Consider the following 27,819-nt stretch of genomic DNA (forward strand, 5'->3'; position numbering starts at 1 on the left):
AACACAATAAATCAGTTTTTTTTTCATTGTATTATTTTCTGAAAATGTAATGCCTGAGGAAGATTTGAGAAATAATTATAGCAATTTTAAATAATTATTCATTTTAAAATAACCCAATGCATGGGCCCTGTGTGTGTGCCTGCTTAAAAACTAAACGTATTTGAATAAGTTCTGTTCAGTGCGCTTTACTGCCTTTTGGGCCTGTTTTACCAGGTTTGGCTTGTATGCTCTTTGCTGTACAACAGGATATGGAAGTTGCAATTTGTGAATTTATAATGAAAAGCTCTCTTTAAAGCTTGTATTTAAATCAGATGAATACAAATAAAATGTACGTGTGCTATAGCCTATCGGTTGCATAAGTAACCTAAATACAAAAATAAATAAAAATTGCACCTCTTACTGCAGCACCCCCAACTTAAAGCCACTTCCCACGGCTCTGAGTAGGAGTAACAATTCATGCAATTAACAGAAGAAAATGTATGACAGGCATTATGAAAGCCACTGCAGTAATATTCCTGAGGATTACGGCAGCTTGAGTCACTGGATATTATAGAGAGTAAAATAAAATGCATTGATACCATAGTTCTCACTTACAGCTTCCACTCAACATTGTAATGTTGCCATTGCTTGTGAATTAATGTTCTCCTCCGTGTCGCTAGGGGGCGCGCTCGGGACGACATGTCACCGGAAGTTAACATATAGAGACAGCAGGATCCTGAACCGCAGCAGCACCATTACCAAACAAAAGCTAGTGCATCGTGTGTGATTGTTTTTCACCTTAAATTGTTTTGTATTCGGCTATCGACTGCTTGAAGAAGGTAACATTTGAAAGTTGTGATAATGGGCAGGAGCAGAAGTCGAACTCCTCCCAGACGAGGTAAGAAGAAGACGAAGCTAACTTAGCTAACGCTCACTGTGCTGTACAAGCAGTTACCTTTTAGTTACACCTTTAAAATAGCATGTTTACTGTTCCCTGTACAGCTACAAATATATTACTTTTACATACCAGTGTGCCAGCTGCTTAAACTTATTGTGTATATTACAAATGGTAGATATTCTTATCCACCTTTTGTATTTTACATTCCAAAGCCGGAGTGGTAATCACAGAATAATTAACAATATGATATCAATAATATTTAGACACATTGATAGGTTGCATGACAGTGATATAAAGAGTGCATCATGATATCTGATCAGTTGAAGATTTCCAAATGTCCCTAAAGGCTAAACGATTGAAGTCATTAGGGCCACTGTGAGGAGTCATGGAGGGGAGATATTTGGAGTTAAATTAGACAGAAAATCTTCATATATCTTCATCTATAAGCAAATATGGACACAGTCATACACTAACTTGGCTTCCTTTCAATCTTGAAGGATGGAAATCACTTCCCTTGGTGTCATACTTCATGCAAATGTCAGTTCCTAAAGTTTGAACTGCATTTAGAAATAAACCTTAACATACAACTCAGTTATTGATTTTAAATTGCAAAACTTAGCTAACCTGAAGTGAACTATCTTGAATTGCTCTTTTTGTTTTTAATCAGGGTTCACATGCGTCCTGGAAAACAGTTCAACAGTTTTCCAGTACTGGAAAACACCTGGAAAATGGGAGAAAAAGTAAAATGTCATGGAAAATCACATATAGTCCTGGAAAATGATTCCAACATGACTGCATGCGACCTGACCCGATTAAAAAACACGTCCTCATTCATTGAAAGCTGATTGCATTCACCAAAAACGGGGTCTATTGTTTATGTTTATGGTAAATTAACCTTGTGGAGTTCTCTTTTGATTCAAAGAGTCTTATATTTAAGTTAAAGAGTGACCAGTGGAGTCGGGCAGAGAGCTTTGGGGTCTGTGCCTCACAACTTTCCCTGCAGGCTGAGAGCTCAATTACCGTACTGTAGCTAGTAGGAGTGCAAACTCCTTATAGTGAAAACAAACGGAACAAAAACACATTGCTGATCATAATAGACATCGCCACGCAGGAAAACAGTTTAAACTTTTTTAAATCTCTGAGAGAGTTCAACACTTCACTGAAAATGTCCTGGAAATGTCCTGGAAAATGATCTCTGGAAAAGAGTGGGAACCCTGTTTAATGTTTTATTCCAATCAGCTACATGAGTCTGATTGTCTTCTATAGAAGCTTTGTGTTGCTGCAATATTTGGGCCATGTCTCCTTTGGTAAAGAGATCTCTGATAGCCATGGGACTGAGTTAAAAATGGACCCGAGTGATCAAAAGCTTTGGATTAGACAAATTATAGTGAAAACTTTAAAGTATCTGTACATTGATAAATATACGACTGAAAGGGGATTTGTAAGAGTCAGAGTTTGATACTTTTCTGTCCCAATTCTGATTCAATGTAAGTTTCATATTCAAACGCCACTTTCATTCATTTGAAGCTTTGTTATGAAACTGTTCTTTCAACTCTAAAAAAGGATTCATAACTAGATCACATATCGTACTTTAAAATTGCCAAGGAGTGAAATGCTGTTTTTTTTTTCTTAGACACTTTTAACTTAGATACTAAGTCAATGCTTTGATTGGATGTTGGTTAACACAAGGTACCCCTCAGATACAGTCAAACATTTTGTTTTAGTTTGAACTTCTATCAAATCTTCTACCAAATTGATGTTTTTTATTCTCACATGATATCGCACCATAAACCTATTGACTGATTTTTAAAGCGGTGTTTGGGTCGATGTGTAAACTCCCGCACTCTGAAGGCCAGCACTACATTTTAGGAAGTATTTGGCCTCATAGAAAATCTGCATGTTAACATGTACTGCTACCTTGCAGAGAGGAGGCGTTCCCGATCTAATTCCAGGGAGCGTGAGCGAAGGAGGAGGGACCGGGATCGATCTCGATCTCGTGATCGGGACCGTGAACGCCGGAGGAGTCGCTCTCGGTCTCCTCACAGGAGGCGCTCAAGGTGAAGAAACACTGTTTGTAGTCAGAAATGATCAGCTTGTGTGTTACTGTAAAGGGATGTGGGGTGGATGGTCATTTTTAATAAATATGACTGTCTTTATTAAATATCAGTCAGCCAAGTCAGCTGATCCATCACCTACAGTCTGGATGAAACAAACATATTCATCTGCAATTCAAACAGACTCTATCAAACAGGATGATGTTAATCACTTCAGGAGGCAGAGCTGTGTCCTGTTGTTAGTCATGGTAACCTTTCCTGCAGCCATCTTTGTGTTTCTTCTGCAGGTCTCCTCCTAGACGTCACCGCTCCTCCTCCCTCTCTCCCACCAGAAAAGATGGCAAAGACGGCAAGGACAAGTCAAAGCCCATTCAGATCTCAGGTATGTAGTGAATGTAATGTATGTAGTTCCTAAATTCGCAAGTATTAAGAAGTTTGGCTTCCTGTGCTTGTGACAGTTCGTTCAACAATCATGGTTTGCTCAGAAGTCAACATCTTTGTTTTTTTTAACAGCTGAAGACATGCAAGGCAAAACAGAGGAGGAAATAGAGATGATGAAACTGATGGGATTCTCTGGGTTTGAAACCACCAAGGTGAGTGCAGGAGGCTGTCATGTGATGTTCAGCCACAGGGGGTCGCAGTTTGTTTCAAACTGAGCTCATTGCACCCTGCAGCTCAAATGAAGATTGGCCTACTGTTGATAGCACCAAGTGGGTGGGCCTTCTTGATGTACTAATTTATTGTCACTGTGCTCTTATTAAAAAAAAAAAAAAAGGTTAATGTGTACGGTATCAGAGCAAACAAGATTCACAATGTGGGTCGCTGCTTCTCGGTACGGACAGTATTCAGATGTGCTCCTACACCTTTGTTGTATCAGTGGTGTAATCAAGGTAAAATCAACCCTTTTCCCTTTATTTTAGGACCTGCAAATGATCTGAATCTTAATTTCAGCAAACTCTTGATACAATCACATTTGGTCAATGGAGTCACTTTAAAAGAGTTGTATAGCTTTTACAAATCTGTGATGCAGGAACAGTCTGATGGGCTTATCAAAGCTTAGATTGACCCCCATGTGTGCATTGATATCAAGGTCTACTCCTCTCTAAAGCGAAAGACTGTGATACATGAAGTAAAATCTAAGCAGTTTGGTTTCAAGAAGTATGAGGTCTTCCAACACACAGTTTACACAGCCCCCGAGCTGAGCTGCATTTATTAAGCTCCAGCAACTGATGACTAAAACCTTCATCCTGCTGAAGGAAAAACCTGAAAATGACATTAGTATGACTTTAAAAGAGTCAGCAGGATATATGTTTAGCTGTCTGCCAGTGCTTTTGAAAAACTCTTATTAATTTGTGTCATAGCATGAGACTCCTATAGGCTCATTTGTAGATTTTCTTTGGCACGGAACAAAATGAGTAACTGACAGTAAAAGCCTTGTATTGAACATCCAAATCAGGTCTGAATAAGTTCTGATTTTGGTGAAGCCCTCTAATAATCATTATCTACAAAAAAAAGGACAAAGCTAGAGCCATTGAAACTTTGAGTGCACACACTGCTGGCCCTCCAAGGTAAAAGTCATGTTTGATTTGAATCATATGCTCAACATGCAGCTGTCTCCCAGTAAAGTCTTCATGTCTCGTGGGTTTTTATTTGATTCTGAGCAGTAGGAGGTGTTTCATTGTGAAGCAGGTGCAGGTTTCAGGGTGGAGGAAACGGTATAAGATGAAACTCTGTTGCGAAAGAGCTTTTGGACTCGTTTTCTTTAGTGTTTCTTATTAAATCAAAATCAATTTAGAGTTTATGTTTTACTTTTCTCTCTTTCAAAAAACATGTGAAATCTGTCCTCCTGGCTTTCTTTGCTAACAAATTGAATATAAGTTTCTCGACCCATCTTTGACCCATTTTACAGTTTTACTAATAATGTTTGATCACATTGAATTGAGTGTTTTTCACAAGCTTGTCTTCATTTAACCCCCGGCTTTCTTGTGAAGGAGTGAAAGATGTCAATCTAAATAAAACTCAAATTTGCTTCTTAAGTAACAACAAACTTTAACACTGTAGTACGTGGTGTTGTGTTTGAGATGTAATAACGTTGTTTTCAAACAGGGGAGGAAAAGTGATGGATCAGCCAATGCGCATGCTGTCAATGTGACCATGAAGAGGAAATACAGGTACGTCAAAAGAGAGAGATCTGCTTCTCACTGCAGAGAGGTGTTTGTTGGTTGTGCAGCATCACGTCAGGGCTGAACTTATCAGCAGACAGTTTTTAAAAATGCACCACAAGGTGTCATGTTGTAAAGGAATCTTTCTGAAGTTACTGTTTTGACTCTTACTGTTGACTTAAAACGTCAACTTCTCAGCTCCCTTACAGCGGGCACTCTCCGTGCCAACCACTGTTATTGTAGCCAATCACCTCTGCAGGTGTTTCTATGCAGACATCCCGACTCTCCCATTGGTGCTCGATGATGTAATCTGCAAGTGTTGCGAGGGTAACAGTGATGCAATGTTTTTCTTATATATATATATTTTTTTTTAGACAGTACATGAACAGGAAAGGTGGATTCAACAGACCACTGGATTTCATCGCCTAAGAGGATCAACAACTCACTGTGTCACCCGAGAAGATAATATCCATTCTAGTAGTGAAATATCTCGTGTCATGATCTGTTTATTCCCAACATGCTTAGTGTTACGCAATGGATGTGTATATAACATTTTAAGTCAAAATACATGTAAATAGTATTACTTGCTATGAGCCACAGCTGAATATTGCTAGGAGAGCTGCTGTGGCGTCAGTGCTTGGAGCTTTTTGTTGTTGGAGTGTATTTGAAATAAAATCATTTAAACTTGTGTGGCTGAAGTCATTATGAGAATTGTGTATATTTTTCAATCCTATTTCTCTGATATATCTAACATAATGTGCAGTATTGTTTTTGTAGGGTTCTTGTAAATGCAGACACATTTGATATTCTATCTAGTTAAGCATAACTGTGGTCTGAGTGTCTCAGAGTCTAGAACAACAGAGTTTATAGGTAGACATGTATCTAGGTATTGGTTGTCCATGTATTATTTTTGAACTTACTAGAATATTTGTCTCGTTTAGCCACAACAATCTGTTATGTTCGTTTCTCTGGAACAGCAATAATGTTCCTGGGTCAATTTGACCTGGGGTATATTCAATTATCCAAAAGTGTCAGAACTCAAAAAAATCCCAATACACATTTTATTGAATCTAATTTTTAACTCGCATTACTAACCATTTAAATCAAGATTTAGTCCATTGGTGTTCTTTAATTCTCACAGATCATAGTTCAATGAGGATAACTCACTCATGTTTCATTAAAATTAATGTTCATTTTTTTTAATGTACATTGGAAAGCCCTAAATATAAATAAAATAGTTTTACATGACCTTAATTTTTGTTTATTTTATTTTAGATTTAGATTTTGTTTTTATGAAGTGATGTTGATAAATTAACACGACACCTCTACTGTCACATACTGATTTTTATGCTGCATTTAGCTGGTTTGGAGGGCATATGGTGCCTAAAATAGACTTTAAAAAGGGTCAGTTTGACCCACGAATAACAGGAGGGTTAAGGAGTTCCCTTTCAACGTATGGTACGAGCTGGCATCTCATCCTGGAATTAAAGGTAGTCACTAAAGGAACAGCATTCTCCTGGTTGATGATTTTGAACCATGCTGTCAGATTTGGTTCATTTTACATCCGTCTCTGTATAAAACAGGCATTCGAGGTTCTTGTTACAGACAATAGAGTGCTGCGCCTGCGCGGGCATCCACCAATTTGATAGGAGAAGCGATCAACCAATAGTAAAAGAGCATGTGAATCCGACCAATCACTGGAGAGGAAATAAGACAACACGGCCAGGGCCAATCACAGCCATCCACCGCGAAACAGCATGGCAGAGGGGCGCGGCCTCTGTCAGAAGCGGGCGTTGTCTTCTGAGCTCGTGGGCAGAAAGCGACCAATCACGTTTCACGGGTATGTGGCATAGTAATCAACCATTTTGGCTCTTACAGTGAGACCCAACCTTTATACAGTCTATGGCCCCAATCCCTAACCAATGTAAACTTAAAAAAAATGCTTTTTATTTAATAGTTTTCAATATATAAAGCAGAATGAAAATACTCATACATACACACACAAAAAAACAAGACAAAACAAAGACGTAACAGCACGTCAGCATTAGCATGGATGAGTTTGCTTATAATATGTATAAGACTACCTTCTGTAAATAAACAATTCATTTTTAAATCATCCATGAGTATAGGATTTGATACCTAATGCAGAAACAAACTTTCAAGAAAATGTTCAAAGAATAAGATCTACAACGTCGACAAGAATAACAATTGAAATATATATATATAAAAAAAAAAAAAAAAAAAAAAAAAGAAATACATAGAACAAGTTTAGTCTGATTTTATTTAGGATATAATGTATATATATATATATATATATATATATATATATATATATATATATATATATATATATATATTGTTAATGTTAATGTTCTTCACCGTCTGTGTCTAGCTCAAATCCAATGCTCAAGTGCAAGCACATCTACATTTGTCATCTATCTCTTTTCATGTTACATCAATGTTGATATTTTTTTCCATCGTGACTCAGAAACATCGCTGAAATTCCTTATCTTATGTGTTATTCTCTCCCTGTTATGAATTTCATTACTAGTTGAACCAACGTAAGCTTGAGCCAAAATGGCCGCCCCAGCACGTCAGTTGCTGTCACCGGTGCCCCTCTCTGTGATTGACACTCACAACAGCCAATGGGAGCGCGATACGCCGTGTCCAGTACCCAATCAGATCGCAGCACACGGAAGCTTTGTGGCAAAGTACAGTAGTTAGCTGTCGCTTAGATCAACAAGCCACTATTTTGGAAGCAGTTTGATAAACACGAGCTTATTCCTCAGTTGATGTCAGTCGCTTTCCGCGTTTCCAACGAGACATATCATCGATAAACCAGCACAAACTAGCCTGACACGAAGCCCTGAAGCGAGCAGTTTGGAAGACACCGGCGGTTTGAACTTTAAAAACAGCTAGCTCGATTTTCTGTCACATCTCTGATCACCACCGAGCTGCCATCGTCTTTGTTTTTCTGACTGCTAAACCCTGACATCAAGCTGCAACTTTTTGACTACTTGTCACTTCAGACAACCCACATTTTGAATTTTTTTGCCAATCACAAAAACACTCGGCTTATTTTTTTTTTACACGCCAAGCTCTCTGCTGTGTTGTTTTTGTCAACAAGCTGTGTTTTTGTGTTTATTAAAGCTAAATTATTAAGCTCGCCTGATGTTGTATAAGTGGTTGCCTTAACCAGCCTGCTTACCAACCTGTACCTGAAGCTTTTTAACAATCATCAAGGAGGAGATCACTTAAAAACTGTCTGCAGCTGCAACTATTAAAGAGCCAGTTTGACACCCTGCAGGAGACACTAATAGCTCTTTAAATCTTAGCTGACAGCAGTGTGTGAAACCAGGACCCGAAGCAGGCTGTGTACATCCACGGAATCCCTCATCGGATTATTATAATATCAGTGTTATTGTTGAAAATGGCGGCGATCGGACTGGTGCAGATGTTGATCGAAGCAGCCGAGTACCTTGATCGCAGGGAACGAGGTAAAGTGTAATTGTGTTGTGTGACACGGTCTGTTGTCTTTCTTGAATTTGCATATCACTTCATAAGTCAACCCACGTCATTACAAATCTTACATTTTGTCGCAGCCCTTTAATCGGGTCATGCATTAAACAGAAGTGTTGCTGTGTTTTCTGCACAGCTATGCAGAAGAAAAACACAAATAGGTGCTCAGACTTTAAAAAGTAAATGATCGCATAAGTGGGAAAACACATATTCTTTGAAGCTGAATAATAGATGCATTTGTGGCAGATGCAGTCAGATGTGCAGGGAGACATTGTTTTCATTGAAGCCCCTCCTTTCCCTCTGTTGTGGTTTGCTAGTGGGGTTTATTCCAGTTCAAGATGACATCATTGTCCAGGCTGAGAGAGAGAAAATACTGTAGAAAGATACTGCAGGAAATCCATTCATCTCACACCTGTGCCTGACCACAAGGCATTGCTACACAATTCCAAAAAAGGCTTGAATTAAATGTGGCACATTTTGCAGCTCTTCCTCTTCCTTGTTTGTCTTAATTTTTTTTTTGCTGTGCCACTGCCAGATATCTCGGACATGTGACCACTATGTTGTTTTTATTTGCCTGCAGAAGCTGAACACGGCTATGCCTCCATGCCACCCTTCATCAGCAGTCGAGAGAGGGAGAGCTTGAAAAGGAAAAGCAAAAGCAGCAAGAAAAACACAAGTAGCAGGTAAAGGACATTCAGCTCCTTGTGGGCAGAAATGCTCATGATTGTGTCATTATTCAACTCTGCAACAACAAGGCGCTGATCATTCCTCCACTTCAAGTGTATCCCTGCATAGTTTTCTCCTGAAAATAAACCCATGTCATGCCAGGGATATGAAATGCAGATCCCAGACCACTGCAATGAAATCTTTGTGATAATGGTGGTGAAAAAATACTGAGATTTTACGGCATGATACTGAATAAGAGATCGTTTCATCATCCTTGACATCAGCATTATCTGCACTGAGTTAACCGATACAGCGGACATTATTTTCCCACTGCTGTCTGACATTTGCACAAACATAAACACAAACAAGCCTGTAATTGTGCTGCTTACACTGAAGTCTATGGGAGTCCATTGAGTTAAAGCCCCGTTTTGAATCCCCCATGCTCTTCCTTAAAGTGTTTGACTGACCGCAGCAAGCATCACGCTGCTGATAGTGAATGGTCACTTGTTAAAGGAGAAGTGGGTCAGTCAAGGTGACTGCAGATGACATGTTAGTATGGGGGGGGGGTCCTAACACCTTCTAATCCCTCAGCGCAGAAACTTAAAGTGTAGCTGCAAACTCTGTAACAAGGAGTCCATCAATCAGTCATAACAGCACAGATAAGTATAATCCACAACCACAGATCAATGTGCGATCTGTGATCAGAGTTCAGTTTGGATTTTATCATTCTGTGTTTAGTCGAGAGTAGAACTGCATCAGGAGCACAATCCAAATCTACGTGAGCAAAAAGACCTGAAATACAAACAAAAAAACATGACTAGTGCTAAAGCAGGGATCATGTTTGCTGCAGTAAAAAATAACTGGTGTGCCGATGAAGGGAACATTTAATAAAGGTGTATAAAAAGAGACTAACAGTGAAGAGCTTTCACCGTGCTCACACCCACCGCAGCGAGGTCATATAAGGCCAATCTGCACGTTCAGATTGATTGATCGCTCCTGTTGAATCCACATCAGGTATGTCCTGCACCATGAGGGCACACTAGTCCACCCTGTCATTCAGCCATGTTCCATTACACTGGATGCTCTCTCCTGCCGGTCTGATGTGTTGAAATGAACGTGTAGAGCTCACGAGGTAACGCATATAAATAGGAATCCAAAGGCCCCTTACCTTCTTTGACCTAATGTACAGTATATCCAGCTGTACCATCAAGGTGAATGCTATGCACTGACATTTAATATGCTCTATAGGTAGCCTGTCATTAATTTGAGTATTTCAAACCATCAGAAGGATTATTTATCTTGTACAACAGGGAGCACATTTCAAACACTGCTCTGTAAAACCATCATGATGTTGCTCAAATATTTTGTCCATCCACGAAGAGATCCTCCTCCACTCATCTCCTCCTCCTTTACACCGTCACACTCGTATGTGAGCGCGTTGTTTGATTAATGCTGTGTCCTCAAGTGTCTGAGGGATGGCTTCCATGTTCAGTATTCAATGCATGGAGCACATGAGGTGAAGCATGTATTGGGTCATATAAATAGGGTCATAAAGCGAGCGGTTACCCCTCCTAACCTTATGTAAAGCAGGCTATGTTATCTGTTGATCTAAAGTTACTGCTATATGCAGACATGCAAGTATTCCATACGTTCATATGTGCACATTCCTGATGTGGAATCAGAGCTGGCATCGCCGTGTGTGGACTCAAAGGAAGAGTTATTTCATGATCGGTGAATAGTTTGAATATTTTCTACATTTATTGTAAACAAACAAGATGTATGAGCCAGGGTTACAGGCTAAGATGTGGTTTATTCCACCCAGATAAAAGAAGACAACATGATTTCTTCATATCAGATGTCTAAAGAACAAGTCCATCAAAATGTCACATGTTCATCTCATGTCATTTATGAGGAATCAGAAGATCATCTTATGGATTCATTTAACTACCTGGCTGATTGTCCTAAAATTGCTCCTCAGAACGTACTGAAGTGATACTCAAATATTTGGTTAAGCCAGTTCTCAAAGATCACGCCTGTAGGTCTGTCTTGTTGTCACGGTCGTCAATGACAGTTAAAGATTTGTAGCGTCCTTAAAGGTGCAGGATGTGGGGGGCTGTAAGAACATATCTCCATGGAGCAGAACATGCCTGAACATGCTTAAGAGGCACTTTATTTTTAGACATGCGTGGTGAAGAAAGAGTGGGACCAGCTTTGTGTGTCAAGTAGCCCTCGAGCTGCTGCAGGTTTGTCTTCTGTTTGCAGTCGTGGAGGCTTTAAGCGCTCTGATGTTTACTCTGAACGCTCACTGTCGTTTCATCGCCAGGTTATGTCAGGCTGCAGCGACTCCCTCATCAGAGCTCCTGATCAGATACAAGTCATTACTATTTAAGGACAGCAGAGCCAGTCTTGTTGTTAGCAAGGCGTTGTGCTCAGACTGGATGATTTGATATGGTGTGTAATGATATCTGATTATTAACAGGCAGACTGTGACTCCAAGGGTTTCACTGATGGGGGGAGGTTGATTTCAGAGAGTAGAGGGGTGAGTGTTGAATTGATCAGATCAGGCGTTGTTGTGTTAAGTCTATCAGCTGCTGGTGAGACCGGTGAAATGTAGGCCAGGCGGCCATGTATGTGTGCAAAGTCAGTGCACTGTCCACTTTCTGTTGTTTCTCAGTGGCGTGGACATATGAGTCGTGGGGGAAGGGAGTCACCCTGTCTCTGGCGTGTATGTGTGTGCATGTGTGTCAGTAGTGGTGACTCCACCATCCCCCTCATCGCTCTCTCTCTCCCTCTCGTGTTTTCCCTCTCTCCTCACCTCCTCCCCCCTCTTCTGTGTCGTTCCTGCTCTCTGCTCTCACTCTTTGCAGGCAGAGGAGAGCACCGGCTCCTCCATTACATAGATGGAGAATCCTCCCCCACCCGGCACGCAAACACACACACACTCTGTGGAACTACAGTGCAGTATGGAAATCATACAGTGAGCTCGCCCTCCTTGTTGAACAGCGAAATGGAGTTTCTCTGTGCCGCCAACACTGTTGTTGTTTGAGTTAACGTGGCTGCGGGGGGGAGGGAATCTCTCGTTAGATCACAACTGGACTCGATTCAAATTTGATTCCCGAGGCAACGATTGGATTCAAAATCAATTCTCAGTTCAAAGCAGTTTGCTGCTATCTTGTTGTCACATAGGGCTGTTTATTTCAGTCTGCTGTCATTCATTATCACATGACATTAAAGGAAAATGTGTTTACGGTTATGCAGCTTTCATATTTGATTTTTTTTTACTATGAATGCAGTAATGTAGACACACAGAGGCAAAACTAAGACCAACAGTAACATTGGTTCATGCTTAAAGCTGCTGTTGGTAGTCACAGAGTAAACACCTGTTCAGAGAGAGGGACTTCGAATGTCAACACTATCCCTCCCAACCAGATTTCATCTTAGCCCCCCAACACAGATCGGCGTGTGCAGTCATGATAGTACTGGACTCATAACCAATCGGAGGACGTAGTAGGGGCCGCGCCTTAACCAATCAGGACAGAGGATTGGAGAGTAGCTATGATTGGTCCGTCAACACGGGAACGAGGGGAATAATAACATTGCTTGATATGAAGGCTTTGGAAAACACAGAGATTTTGCTATAGTCTCAAATTACTCCACTTACCGATGAGTACCCATGGGCATTATGACCTTTTCACCAAACCCAGCAGAAAAGAAAGCAATGGTTTTTACACCATTCCTACCAACAACAGCTTTAAGTTGCAAAAGTTGTGCTTATTTTGCACCCCTCAGTTTTCAGTGAATTAACATGTTAAGAAGGAAAAGTTCAGCTTATAAAAACTGACAGCTACATTTTCTCATATAACACCTCTGTATTTACCGGGGACTTGATATCAAATGGTATTTTAGAACATTTGACATATTTGTATGATTTATAACCGATCATACAAAACAGGACTTTGACTCGTCTCTAGATATTTCTGCAGAAGAAAGTCAAATCTTCTTTATTGTCAAAAACTGCTGTATGCACCAGACATACAGAGGATTTGATACGACGTTTCTCTCTCAGACCCTAGCAACGACAACTACAGATAAACATAAGAAATACACACAAGACGAAGAGAATGGATTAGACCTAGCTAGAAAAAGAGAAGCTAAAATTAAAAAGAAGACTTGAAGCGAGAAAACGAGAGCTAGCTTGATAAGTTACCACACTCCTTGCTTGCAACTGCAAACAATGCCAGCAGCAGGTTTGACGTCAGTAAAGAGGATGCAGAAGTAAAACAGGTTAATGGTAGATTTCAGTGGAAGAAGGAAACGGTGATGCACGGTGAATTCTGTTGCTGCAGTTCGTGATAAATTATAACCAGCCTCTGGTTTCAGAGTCAAAATGAAACAGCGTTCTGTTTATCGAACTCCTGCAGCGTTACCTATCTCTGAGTGAAACAGGGAAGGCAAGAAGGGACTCAATGTTGTGGAGAATTTGATTGAAAGTTTACAGTGGGTGATCAGCAGAGGACTCACTGAGAGGGCTGTAAGCTGAAGAGGAAGAAAACATGATTGGGTTTTCATGTTGATATTCATCACCCGCTCTGACTTCTTTGTAGAAATGTCCTTGTAGCATAACAGGATTGTCTTTTTTATTTCATCCTGTATTACTCACACGAAATTGATGCAGAATCTGACCACGAGTATGATAGAGCATAGACTGGAGATCAGCACGGAAAGACCAAAGAGATGAAATGAAGGCCTAGAAGTTATATTGAGTGGTTCACATAAACGTTTGTCCGTAGCTCAAATGAAGTTGTGTCTCCTAGCTTTGGACATTTTTTCCTGTCCTTATGAGGAACTTTGTAAACACCAGCTTTATAACTGAAAACAGCAAGCTAACAGGCGTTTCTTAAGAGAGGAATTGACCGGGGCGAGGACGATGAGCAACCAAATATACCAAAAGATCTCATAAACCATATACATTTTAGATTGTAATCCTTCCATTTCTTTCATGTAGTAAACACACTGCTTCTTAAATTACCTCCAACAATCGGGCTAAATGCAAGTGAAGAGTAGCTTGAGCTGATATTTTTAGCATTGCCACCCACTGTGGCTCGTCCACTGGTATCCACCAAGCGCCAACCTCCGGTCTCAAAATATGAAGCCCATGAAAAAGTGTTATAAACTGCAGTTCATCGAAGGTCCGCTTGATGCTGGCTGCAGAAACCATAGACTGTTCAATAATGAACGTAGTATCCGTGACGTCACCCATCTGTTTTTAAGCGCTGTTTTGAGGCCAATCGGCGGCAGCAGCCATATTGGAAATGTTGAACTCAACGTAATTGCTGCTGTCGAGCTAGTGTGAGGTAAAGAGGCGGGGTTTGAGCCTCCTAGTCAACAGCTACAGTGTTCCTGCCTGTCAGTCAAGTCAGCTGTGCCTCTCATAATGGAAAACTCGTAATCTTAATATCTTCGAAATTGCAGCGTTATGATAAAATTCATCCCCCGTACAGTGTGATTGAAAAAAGAGCTATCCAGACTACACTTGTCTTTTGTACCAGGAAGTAAACGTGTTTATTATTGCTGAAAATATCTTTTTTTGAATTGGTGTGTATGTGCTTTCCGGTACTTCCGGAGCCAGCCTCAAGCGGATCCTCGATGAACTACAGTTTTTAGCACTTCCGCATTGGACAATATTTTTAGACCGGAGGTTGATGCTTTGCAGAAACACAGGAAACCGCAACCGGTAAAAAAAATGTATAACGCCACAAATCAGACAATATTAAGAATACAAGTTTTGCCCACTTAAGGATATGACTGACTTGATTGACAGGCGGGAACACTGTATCTGTTGGCGAGGAGGCTCACACTAGCTCGACACCAAGCGGCAACCTCCGGTCTCAAACGATGAAGCCCATGCATAAGTGTTACAAACTGCAATACATCGAGAGTCCACTTGAGGCTGGCTGCAGAAACACTGGAAACCACATAGACATGAATGAGAAAAAGACGATCTTTGCAGCATCAATAAACATGTTTACAGCCTGGTTCAAAAAACAGCTTGGCTCTACGAAGCTAATTTCTTTATCGGCACACACTGTATGGGGTATTATCATTAGTCAAAGTGGTTCAACTTGGTATCCATTCGATGAGGGATTCAATGTACAAAGAAAACTAATAGCTGTTTAGCTGGGGAAGGAGCTGAGGGTCTGAAGTGTAGCCTGAACCACTGGATCCTGTCCCTGCCAGCACTGTTATGTCACCAGCGGCTGTCTGCCCTGCGCTGGAATGCACACAGGCCGGAGGTGAGATCAAGACCCAAAGCTAAAACATGATACCCCACACCACACACAGGGGGCACAGCACACATTACAGTCCAGATAGATGTGACTGAGGATAGTGAGAGACAACATTTGTTAGCTTGATCCTGAAAATAACATCAAATATGGAGGTGGAGAGAGCTGTGGAGTGAGGAGGAGTAGGAGTGAGGGGGAGTGAGAGTCCCTTCAGGATCAATGGTGGGGGGACAGTGTCAGGCCCTGCTGAGCTGAAAGTGCAAAGGCTATTTTGGGACGTGGGGTGGGGGTGAGAGGGTCCAGAGGTCAGATGGAGGTAGATTAAAGTTCAGGGATGGTGAGGGGATCTCCTCCACAGTCGTTCTCTCCCCTTCTTCCCCACGCACTCTCTCTTTTTGCAGTGTGCTCCCTCCAAAAAGTGCTTTTGAATCCATATCTGTCTGCTTGTTTTTGTGTGTGCTGCTCCAACACTGCAATGCAGGAGTCCTCGCTGCCCACGAGCACACCTCCATCTCTCAGTTTACCTCCAGCACCGTCTTCCCCCACCCCCACCTCTGTCAGTGATCCGTACACGCTGGATAATCAGACAATATGAAGGGGGCAGTGTCCCTTCCTCTCTCCGGCTCCTGGCTTCTGTTTCTGGTTACTGTTACTATGTTTACCCCTGGCCTCCTCATCCTGTATCCGAGTGTGCTTCTTAAAAAAGCTCCAGTCTCCTCTGTAGAACAAGCCTCAGGCATCAGAGTACCCAACCTGTTTTTCTATTTTCCTCGAATCTCATTTTGTCAGCCGCTCTGACTGCTCCTAAACTCCCACACAGCCTTTTCTCTCCCTCTCTCACTCTCCCCTGCAGTAAGGCCTTGGTCTGCATTGATGGCACAGAGAGAGGGATCCTTACTCTGTTTAATCAGCTGCCCTTGTATTATGTGTGGTTTCTCATGTGTGTTTTTATCTCCACAGGTCTACGCACAATGAAATGGAAAAGAACAGGTACGTCTGAGTGTCGTGTGTGGTTGTGTGAGTTAATGTGAGACTGTTGTCTTTTTTTTTTGTCAGTTTGCAAATAAAATCCCCATTTCTGCTCTCGGTTGAATAAGGTCACAATTAAAGTAGAGAATGGGAATTAAATATTGATGTTAAGGTTGTGCCATCACCCTTAACCGATGCCCAAGGTAACAACGTGATCTAAAAGGCTGTGAGTGTGACATATTAAAGGTTTCGACTTACTATAGTCCTGCAGACTGTTCAACTCTCATGTTAGCATGATGAAGGTCTAGCACAGAAACATTGCCGTTAACATTTTTCTTGCATCTTGGACAGTGTGTCTAATTTTGTGAGCTTCTCACTCCTCCTATACGCACAGTGACACAACCCATGATTTGCATGACATGTTTACATGATCAAAATACACTGTGTTATATGCTGAAGGGGAAGACTGAGCTGACATAACAAACTCTAAAACGTCACTGTGTCCGCTGGGTAATCTTAGGCATTTCCTGCTTCCCATTATACAAAACTGAGATGCAAAATGTCACAAATTGACCCTATCTCAGTGATGTACATTAGATCGGATTAGCCAATCAGTGCGCTACAGGCTGAAGAGCACGTCTGTGTTGTGTCCTGGCGGCAAAGTAAAGTACTTAAAAAGAAATCCATGTAGAGTGCACAAAACCCAAGTGAGTGCTCGGGTCAGAGTTTTTCAAAATTAGCTAAATTGTGTTCCATTCCTCCCTGCAGTTTCTCATTACAGGGCTGAGCTGAGAAGCATCTGTTGTGGCTAGTACAATTACTAGTGATTTAAAACTCATACAACCCCACTTCAAAAAAACTGAAATATCCCTTTAAAGCTGGGGTTGGTAATCAGATTTAGATACACTTTTTGTCATACTGGTTAAAATGATCTTTATGTCCTGATGGCAATCAATACATGATGTGTTCCTAAAAAAGAGTGAAAAAAACCTGCTATCCACAGCCAGAGTAAACCTGGGAAAACACCAACCAATCACCGTTTTTTGGCTCCCCAAATTTTAAACCAATCAAATCCCGTCCAGCCGTTCTGCCCTCCTCCTGCGCGTACATTTCCCCGGCGTGCACTACTTCCCCTGACTCTATTTACTGCCCCTCTCGCTCGTCCTCTGGCCTGTCCCCTCTGACCTGATGAGGTGCTTTGCTCAGGACTGTAGTCCGGATCAGAGTCTAAAAAGCTCTCACCAACAAGTAGAATAATTAATGACGTTCAGTAAGTCCTACAGAAATGTATCTGTACTATAGCGTCCGTCCGGACGCTGTAGGGATGACGAGCCGATTCATGAGCACGTTGAGTTTTAATAACCGGTCACTGTCGGCCGTGATCACGCCAACCAACAAAGCAACAATCAATGTTTGAATGAATGAAAAACTTCTCCTCTCCTCTCTCCCACTCGCACACTCTACACCTCTCCTGATGCCTTCACTGACCGTCAACACTGTAGGAATTAAGAACATCTACACTGAACAGGTTTAACAAACAGTAGAGCTGTTACAGTATTACATGTGTTATAACTTAACTCCTGATATCGTGTCACTGGTACAACTGGATAATGCTAGCATGATAGTTGTGAGTACTAACAGCAGCCATGTTTGTTTGTGTTTTTAACTTTCACTATGATAATGTTTTGGTGAGGACCGGTTTTGAATCAGTCACGATCATATGGTCGAGAATCAGCGGCGCTCGTGCATGTGAGCGGGGGGGGCGTCGTTTTGGAGGAGCTCCGAGGGAGGAGGGGAGGGGTTAGACGGAGTCATGAGGAAAAGCTACATTCAAATTCATGCTGGTTTTCCGAGACTACCAACCCTAGCTTTAACACGACACGTTCATTGTCAAAGCAGAGTTTCTGTGCAGCTGGCAGAATGGAGCTGTGCTGCTCCTTCCACAAAGGGCCTTGTGTCTAACTCTTCCTCATGCATCACAGATACACTACCATTCAAAAGTTTGGACACACCTTCCATTCAATGGGTTTCATTTATTTAATTATTTTCAACATTGTAGATTATTACTGAAGACATCAAAACTATGAAATAATCTGGTTTTGCCATAATATGGATTGAATGAGAAGGTGTTTCCAAACTTTTGACTGGTAGTGTACATTTGTGGCTTGCGGTTTATTTTAGCCTCAATTTGCAAAGATCCCAACCCATCATGATGTTACTCTTTATGCATTGATTTAAAAAAAACAAAAACCCACTGATATGTTGCCACACCCAAAGCCCAACCTCAACAACAACAACATCATCATCAGCCGCCTGGATATGTAACCACATTGTCGTGTGATCGCTTGTAGATTCTGCTTCCTCTGATCAAAATGCAAAACTGATTTTTATAAAAACATATATTTAAAAAACGACACCCTTCAATTGAGATTTTCAAACCCTACTTCATAATCTGTGACTATCAGCCCTATGTGACTTTAAATCCTTCAATTAAACACCATAGAAATACTAGATATCAGAGAGTTTATGACATCACTACAGCGTCTGAAGATATTTTCACCCAAACTAAACTCCTTCTGCGGACATTTGTCAGGAGTTTCTCAGAGAGACTTTTAGGCTTCAACACAAATCTTTTTTTTGTGTAGCTCTTGTCACTCTCAGTGCTTCCATCCTGCCTTTGCTAGCTGATCCAAAGCAGCAGCTCAGTGGACAGCCTGAATAATGTATGGCACTGAAGCGTGTGCCTGGGATTTAGCCCTCTGCATGTGTGTGCCTGAGTGTGTGTGTAGACATCTCATGCCCAGCAGTAAGTCAAAATTATGACCACAGTCTGTCCTGTTACACTTCAGAACATGTATAGCCTTTGGCCAGTTTCTCCCACTGGTAGTTTGATGTTAGAAAGCAATCATAGGCAGATAGTAAATAACTCATAGCAACCCACATAGCAAAGCCAGGGGAGAGGAACCAACCCCCCCTCCTTCCTCCTCAAGCTGTACTGGCTCAGAGAAATCTCCATATATTTATTCAACTTCCTATGTTAGAGAGCTGCCTCCCCTCTGCTGCTGCTGCTGCTGCTGCTGCACACACAGCCAAAATGTGAGCGTGTGCATCCAGGAAACACGACTCCAGCAGCCACCACGCCTTTTTCACATGCAAAGTTCTCCTCGGCAGGTCAAGGGAAGTTACTGTAGGGGGTCAGAGGGTGAGAGGGAAGACAGTGGGGTGGATTTATTGCAGGTCTGTCAGAGAGCACCACTGTGACCCAGTTATTTTTTTTTGTTTGCAGTGGCTGCAGCTTTTCAAGGCTGCTGCTAGAGAAACCATCTTGGTTTGCAAGGAACGATTAGGTTGCAACTGTTGTTATGCAACAAGCTCGCCTTGGACATTCACCTCATTTTGGACCCTGCGGGCCCACTCACTCCGGTCGTGTGCTTTCAGAAAGGACACTAGTGGGAAATGAGGGCAATGAAATGTAGGTTTCTGCATGCAGCTGATAACACGCGCCACACATACATTTCCCCCTGTTGACACACTGCACTGAAGCCACACTGACCAGAAATACCTGTTGCTGAAATTGGACTGTGTGTCACGGCCACGCCCGTAGCGATTTTCTTGCACTCAGACACCATGTGACCTGTGCTGTTTCATGAGTCTGCTGCTTGTCAGTGTTGTTTGACAAACATTAACTAGCCCTGCTGAGCCCTCATTATGACAGGACAACACAGACAAGGGCATTTCCATGTTACGTAATAACAGTGTGCATGCCCTTTGGACTGAGTCAGCTGAGAAACAGCCACTTGTTCTCATCTACTGAACACTGCTTTGAATGGGCGTGCGTAGGACTCACATGCTGTGTGTGTGTGTGTGTGTGTGTGTGTGTGTGTGTGTGTGTGTGTGTGTGTGTGTGTGTGTGTGTGTGTGTGTGTGTGTGTGTGTGTGTGTGTGTGTGTGTGTGTGTGTGTGTGTGTGTGTGTGTGTGTGTGTGTGTGTGTGTTTGGGGTTTTTAAAAGGCCATGAGGTAAGAATCTGTTTGTGTCAGCCTCAGTCTTCGTCCGTGTGTCCATCTGAATAAAGTCTGACGCTCACATCAGGATCACCTACAGCAGATGGTGAAAGAACAGCTCATCCAGAGAGTCCTCAGCTGCCGGAAAACCTTTTTTACTCACTCTCAGGAAGAGCCTGACGTACACACGCCCACTCAGTCAGGCATACAGACACGTACACACTCCACAGAGGCTCCAGCCGGAGGTGTGTGTTGTGTAACAGCGGGGTCAAGTGATCACAAACACCCCCAGACCTCAGCAACTGGCCAGGCTGCCAGCTCAGAGTGTGTGTGAGTGTGAGAGGAGGGGAGTGTGCTGTGGATGACATTAGTAATGAGCTCAGAGTGATCACAGAGGGTCTGTGGATTTGAACACTTTGCTGTTTCACTGGTGCTACATTAAAGCCTCAATTAGCAAAACTTTATGATAATGGAGTTACGTATACATCTACATCTTTGCTCATCTTAATCTCTCTTATATTAGTCCAGAAGCTGCTTCTGTTTCTTGTAATGTGGGAGGAACTTTAATCTAACTCTACCTTTAGGGATCAACACACACAGTAGTTCTTGTAAGACTTCCTGTAGACATCGCCTGATACAAAACATGTTTGACTTCTGTTATATTACAAATCTTTTGAATAACATGAGTGGTCTGAATCCATGCTAGCAGCTCTGTGAGGCCATACTTAGGCATGCTTAGGCTCGTTGCCTTGAGCCAAATGCTAACATCTTAGCAATAATTGCTAACAAACATGCTCACAATGACAATGCCGAATATCTTGGTTTAATGGGTTAGCATGCTAACATTTGCCAAGTACAGTTGAGTATGATAGAATATAGAATAGAATGTACTGTATTAATCCCTGAAGGGGGAAATTCAGGATTTTTTTGGCAGGATTACACCATCCCTGATTTACAAATAAAACCAGTCCCCCACCTTTTATTTTGCCACTAGCTTTAGCATCTGTCTGAACGTATCAGAGTGAAGCCAGGTAGATTCACACAGGAGTCTGAGATTTTTTGATTCAACCAGGTTTCAGTAAAGCACAGCTCATCACTTTTGTTGGGTAGAGAGCTAACATGCACCATGATGATTGATGAAAGAAAGGGCTTATATCTCCATCTCCTTGCCTTTACCTTTGCACCAGCACGGCATCCCCAGAAACGCTTCTTAATCTCAGCTGCAATAGGGTGATATCCTCCAGATTTGCTCCATTGTAGTGCAAGAAGCTCCTCTCTGGATAAACTCTTCTCCCCATCAACATATCCATTAGTTGTTGAAACCAACAGCCAGTAGTTATAAAAAATAAGATAAGAATATAAAAAATATAAAGCAAAAACAGAGTAAACACAGAGAGCGGCCAAACTTTGCTGCTACCAGTAGAAGCGCATCATTTGAATGATAAGTATCATCTATTTAACAGGATTATTTAAGCCTCTAAGTAGTGGGGAATATATGTTTTGATCTCATGAAGGCAGACTCATACTGCGATCTTTAAAGCTTACTCAGTAGCTAACTTTATGTTTCTGTTACTCAGAATGAAGTATTATGAAATAGATCTTACCCCAGCTAGTAAAACAACATTTTACTCATGTCACAGTCCTTTCAGTATTTAAGGTAGAAAAGGATTTATACAGCCTTGCATTTATTACAATACCTCTTTAAAAAGTATTCTTAAACAAAGAGACTCTTCTTACTTGCTTACTTAGCTTCAGTCTGGGTCAAAGTGTCAAACAAACTCATACTGCAGTCTTTAAAGCTTACTCAATAGCTAACTTTATGTTTCTGTTACTCAGAGTGAAGTTTTCGAAATGATATCTTACCCCAGCTAGTAAAAAAACATTTCACTCATGTCACAGTCCTTTCAGCATTTAAGGTAGAAAAGGATTTATGCAGCCTTGCATTTATTACAATGCCTCTTTAAAAAGTATTCTGAAACAAAGAGACTCTTCTTACTTGCTTACTTAGCTTCAGCCCGGGTCTCATGTCTCACAAATGGAGTTTCAGTGATGAGATATTTCAGCTGGATGTGACCAAAGCTCAAACTTGGTTCACCTGATTCAAATCTAATCCACTTTATTTAACACATTTAAAACAACTCTAAAGTTTACCAAAGAGCTGCACTGTGAAAATATAACAAGTCAGAGGCAACATAACTTGCATGCTGGGTTAAAAGCCAACAAGTAAAAATAACTAAGCGTACTCCCTGCACAGATGGAGACCATGAAATGAGAATGAAACTCCAGAATCAACCACTGTAGTCACGTGCCAAAGTGTCCATGGACACTGAATCCATACATTGATACATTGAGCAGTGTGTGATTGTTTTAAATTTACAGTTGAATATGTCTCGTGCAGTCAATCACCTACTTGCTTTTTGTGTATCCAATATTCATGAAGATGATTAACGTGTTGCATCTTTGTTTTCTGTTCTGCAGACGGGCACATCTACGGCTGTGTTTAGAGCGCTTGAAATCCCTCGTCCCCCTGGGACCAGATGCTAACAGGCACACCACCCTCAGCCTGCTGATGAAGGCCAAAGATCATATCAAGGTGTGTTTACGTTTGTCTGTAGATTTAAACTGACCAAATCAGAGTTAGTACCTCAATGTATTTCTCTTTGAAGACTTGAGTACCTGAGATGATCCAGATTAGAGGCTCGCACACACACTAACATTCTCCCTCTGTGTCGTGTTTTTCTACCCGCCCTGCAGAGGTTGGAGGAGAGCGATAGGAAAGCTCAGCACACCTTGGAGCAGCTACAGCGGGAGCACAGACACCTGAGGAGGCGTCTGGAGCAGCTGGGGGTGGAGAGGACCCGCATGGACAGTACTGGCTCCACCCAGTCGTCCGAGAAGTCCGACTCTGACCAAGGTTAGTCCCACTCGGACGTACACAAATAATACACACACTCTACTTTCCAGGAAATAGTTAATGTATAGTTGTAGCAAGGTGAGAACAATGTTAACAGTTGTTTTTGTTGATCCCTCCCTCTGTGATCCAACAGAGGACTTGGATGTGGATGTGGAGGGGACAGACTACCTGCTGGGTGACCTGGAGTGGAGCACCAGCAGTGTGAGTGACTCAGGGGACGAGCGAGGCAGCCTGCGCAGCAGCTGTAGCGATGAGGGCTACTCCAGCGCCAGCCTGCAACGCCTGAAGGACACTCAGGAGATGGCCAAGCAGCTGAGCTGCAGCCTATAGACAGCACCAGTCACAGATCCTACACCTATCTCCTTCCCTCAGCCAAACTCCTCCTACATTGTCTCCCCACGTCCTGGTCCCCCTCAGACCTCACTACCATCCCTCCCTCCCTCCCTCCCTCCCTCCCTCCCTTCCTTTCTCCCCACCAGGACTAACTGAGTCTGAGGCCTCTCCTCCATCGATGCACTGCAGACTTCCTGTCCCCACATTGACTTCCATTCAGACTGCAGCTCCTCTAAGACGGCCGCCAACATCCAGCACATCATGAGCGGTTAGTCTATAGGGTGTCACCGGCTCTGCACCAATCAAACGAGGATTTAAAGACACTCCAACCCCTCCATCCGTCCTTCAGAAATACAACTTTCAGCCAGAGAATGTTACCACACAATATCCCACTGCCTCTTTTTCTATGCCTCAAGAGCCATGGGAAGCACTTATGAGATTTCACCCTTACTTCACACCCACGTATAAACACACACATACACACCTCCATCGCTCCTAGTTGTCCTAGTGAGACAGAGTCCTCCCAAAGGTGTGACACTGACGTGACGCAGGGCCTTTTTTCTGCCCTGCTCACCTTCTGTGCATGATCTTTTGCACTTTTTTCTTTTTTTAAAACAGTTGCTGTCTCCTAAACTAGCGGCCCCCTCTACAGCTGTTGCAGTCATGCTGCGAGATGAAGCGAATGTTTGAGAACATGTCAGACGTCTGCAGAGTTTGTGTGGTGTCACACTGTCAGGGCCGACAGCAATATATCCTTTAGTACCAAGGCTTTGGCGGGCAGACTTGTAACTACCCTGTCATTTTCTGTCCACTCCTGCCATTCAGAGGAAAAGTAACACAAAAACAAAACCAACAAAAAAAACTTGTGCAGCATGAGATTGTGTACGGAACGGGGATGTGGGAGGGTTTTGCGGGTGGGTTTGATGTGTTCTGCCTCTCTCTGATGACGGTGGCGTTTTTACAGCATCCTTTTTTTCATGATGTGTGTATGACTGGTACAACAGGGGTCACTAGCAGGTTTGGAAATGTTCAACACCAGCCACCAAGCCGAATGCTGGTATATTTAGGCAGGTGCTGGTATGTTTTTGTACACTACTTCTTCACTGCCCCGTTCACCAGGTATTAATAGCAAGAGAAGAGCCGATCTACTGAGAGCAGTCGAGAGACTGGAGCACATTCCATTATGTAGAGAGGACAGGCAGGTGAGACCGAGAGCATTATTTTTTGAGAGCGGATGTTCCTGCCAATTATTTATGAAAGGAGAGTTCAGTTTGAGACGAGCAGAGTCGTCCTCAAAATAAAAAAACGACTGGCTTTAACTTTTTAGAACACGTGAGGAAGGCTTTCATAAGAGAAGCACTCAAACGTTTAAACCAGACTCTCCTTTGCCTTGACTTCAAAGCTATTTATTGTTTCTGCAGAAATGTACACCTTTTAATGTAAATAGTTCTGAAAGAAAGATCTCTATGTCTATCAACAAATGTATTTATTAGATATACTAAATATATAAATGAATATATATAGATCTATTTAATTAGTCATAGCTTACGTTCTTCTTGTGAGGTTTATTGGGAGTTTCTATGTGTAGTTTGTTTGCACAGCCTAGTCAATCTATAGAGTATTTAGATTCAGTGTCTTTTGTGCCTCGAGGCTTTTGTGTCTGTTCAGATTTCGGCACGGTGCTCCTAGAAAATTGAACCGTTTCTTTGTGATTGATCTTACATTTGAGTTGTTTTCAAAACCATTTGGCCCGTCATGGGAATAAAAAGGACAAAAAAATCTGAATAATTTCATAAAATGTGAGTTAAAAAGTATAAAAAACGAGAGGAGCTGGTGGTCGACGTAGAGAGGTGGTGAGGAGTTTTCAAAATGGCCGCTCCGCCTGCTGAGGTTTGAGGTTTTTTCTGCTTTGGGTTTTGGATCCATCACGCCCGGGGAGAGCTTTATTTGAATGTAGATTTCCCAAAGCCTGCAGCGTGGCAGCACGGTGCCAAGAGAACCTCCCTGCTCCTGCGTCCACCACCTGCGAGTCTCGGCTAAAGCATGAAGAAGAATCAGAAAAATAGTGAAAGCATTGTTTAGTCTTTGAGTGTGGAATGCTGCTTTTTTTGTCAAATTGAAACCTTTTCAAACAGAGAGGATCTGTGTAGCCCCGTTATAAGGGGGACTAAAGGGGACATGTATTTAAAATGAGGTGTGAGAGGGCAGGTGTGGTCACTGAAATGCCATCTGTCGGTGTGTGCGTGAGTGTGAATATGAGTGTGTGTGTGTGTGTGTGTGTGTGTTTATTTCGTCACTGTCTTCAGAGAGATTTTTTGGGGAGGTAGTGGGTGGGCGCTTTAAAAAAATTGTAAGGCTATGTTTCTGTTTAATTTGTTACCTAGTAAAATGCAAAAAAGTCCACTTGACAAAGACGTCATGTATTAACCTAAGCATTAATGTCTGTCGATGGGAGCCTCCTGTTTCCACCTTTTTCCATCCATGGCCTGCTGTCTGTCTTACACCAATTCAATACGTGTGAGTCTGCGTGCATGAGTGTGTGTTTCCTGTATGTATGCATGTGTGAGTGTGTGTGACTCCCTCCTCCACATGCTGTGTTGGCATCTGTGGTGGGGCGGTGTATGTGTCAATGATGCAACTATTGCTCCTCATCTCCGTCCGTCCTTCCCCCCTCTTCTTCAAAGACCCTGGTGCTCTCAGCATCTGCCTTAAGAAGCAGGTGTGGAATCTCTCAAAGAACAAGACTACAGCCAGACCAGTTGTTTAAGCTACAGGTTTCAGCATCAGGGGAAGAGTCATCTTCGTGTGTATATTTGGTTTTTGCACATTTGATCCCTGCATACAAAGTGGCTAATAATGCCTTAAAACAGACACAGATGTACGACCCCCACAAAAGGGTACGATATGTATGAGTGTATAAGATGTATCGACGTGTATCACAAAGGCCATTCCTTTCCATTGTGACGGTCTCAGGCGTGGTGCTTTTCATGAGTTACACAATAAACACACAGACACACCACGTCATAGCTCCATGAACATCGATGTCGCCTGCCGCCTTTCTCCACGGGGAGGTTCAACGTCTGTTTGTTAAACAATAACTTAAAGGGGGGGCGTTTTGTGCACTTACTTTTTAAGAATTGGAGAATTTGGGCACTGTCTTCTAAAGAAATGAATTCAAATGTTGGAAACAAACCCTTTGAAAATAAAATGGAGCAGCAATTTATATTTGCCATTGATATTAAAAGAATAAAACATTTGAAACCCTTGTTTACCTACCTATCACCTTGTCATTGTCTTTATTGTTAGAGCGAGACACAAGTGAACAGTAGTTGCATTCAAGGAACAAATGTCTGCTTCAACCGAGCAGCCCACCAGATTCTCATACAATGAGTAATCTTAATGTCGAGGTTGAATCGACAGTAATGAGGAGGTTTTTGCACAGCAGATGAAAGAAAGCCTCCGCGGGGGCTTGATCCTCGCCAGCCATCCTGTGTGTGTGTTTCATAGTAATCTGTTGGCCAAATCCCAGGTTTGTGGGATAATAGCCATCTGACTGCTGCTCAATAACCAACACAAACAAAGCGTGAAGAAAATGAAGAGAGAGGGGGATGAGCTTCTTGAAAAGCATCCCACATCCTTTCTGAGGCAGTCTGGATGCTTTTGGGGGAGGGGAGCCACAGGAGAAGGCTTTTTTTTTTACACCAGAGAAACTCTGAAACGCCCTCAGTGCTCCAATACAGGTTCAATACAGTGAAGGATGTTTGATTCATAGTCACACCTGATGACAGACCCAACAAGTGAAATGTAAAAATACTCTCATGGACCATTTTAGATCAATGCCAGTCTTTCTCCTCCATTTTGCAGCTTCACCAAAATGCACCATCATGACATTCAAGGTTACATAGTTTCATTAAAGGAAGGCTTATACTTGAGATATGATGAAGAGCATTTTAATCCCCATGAGGTGATTAATTGATCAGCTTGTTTTGCTATCTGCTATCTTTGGAGGTGATGTTCTACAAAAAGGAAGCCAAATAA

At 42.1% G+C, this 27,819-nt stretch overlaps 2 protein-coding genes across 2 annotated transcripts; both read left to right on the plus strand.

Annotated features, from left to right (window-relative positions):
* Nucleotides 1–672: 672 nt before the first annotated feature.
* snrnp27 (small nuclear ribonucleoprotein 27 (U4/U6.U5)) lies at nt 673–5,781 on the plus strand. Its single transcript, XM_034692309.1, has 6 exons — nt 673–877; nt 2,802–2,934; nt 3,219–3,313; nt 3,445–3,524; nt 5,038–5,102; nt 5,468–5,781. The coding sequence occupies exons 1-6, from the start codon at nt 841–843 to the stop codon at nt 5,520–5,522; spliced, it is 465 nt and encodes a 154-aa protein (XP_034548200.1). The 5' UTR covers nt 673–840; the 3' UTR covers nt 5,523–5,781.
* Nucleotides 5,782–7,760: 1,979 nt separating this feature from the next.
* mxd1 (MAX dimerization protein 1) lies at nt 7,761–27,060 on the plus strand. The gene is made up of 6 exons (XM_034692782.1): nt 7,761–8,590; nt 9,193–9,295; nt 16,523–16,552; nt 23,013–23,127; nt 23,289–23,448; nt 23,582–27,060. Exons 1-6 carry the CDS (start codon nt 8,524–8,526, stop codon nt 23,776–23,778), a joined length of 672 nt encoding a protein of 223 aa, XP_034548673.1. The 5' UTR covers nt 7,761–8,523; the 3' UTR covers nt 23,779–27,060.
* The last annotated feature ends 759 nt before the right edge of the window (nt 27,061–27,819 follow it).

The sequence above is a fragment of the Notolabrus celidotus genome, chromosome 9 (genome assembly GCF_009762535.1).
Source record: "Notolabrus celidotus isolate fNotCel1 chromosome 9, fNotCel1.pri, whole genome shotgun sequence".
Taxonomy (NCBI): domain Eukaryota; kingdom Metazoa; phylum Chordata; class Actinopteri; order Labriformes; family Labridae; genus Notolabrus; species Notolabrus celidotus.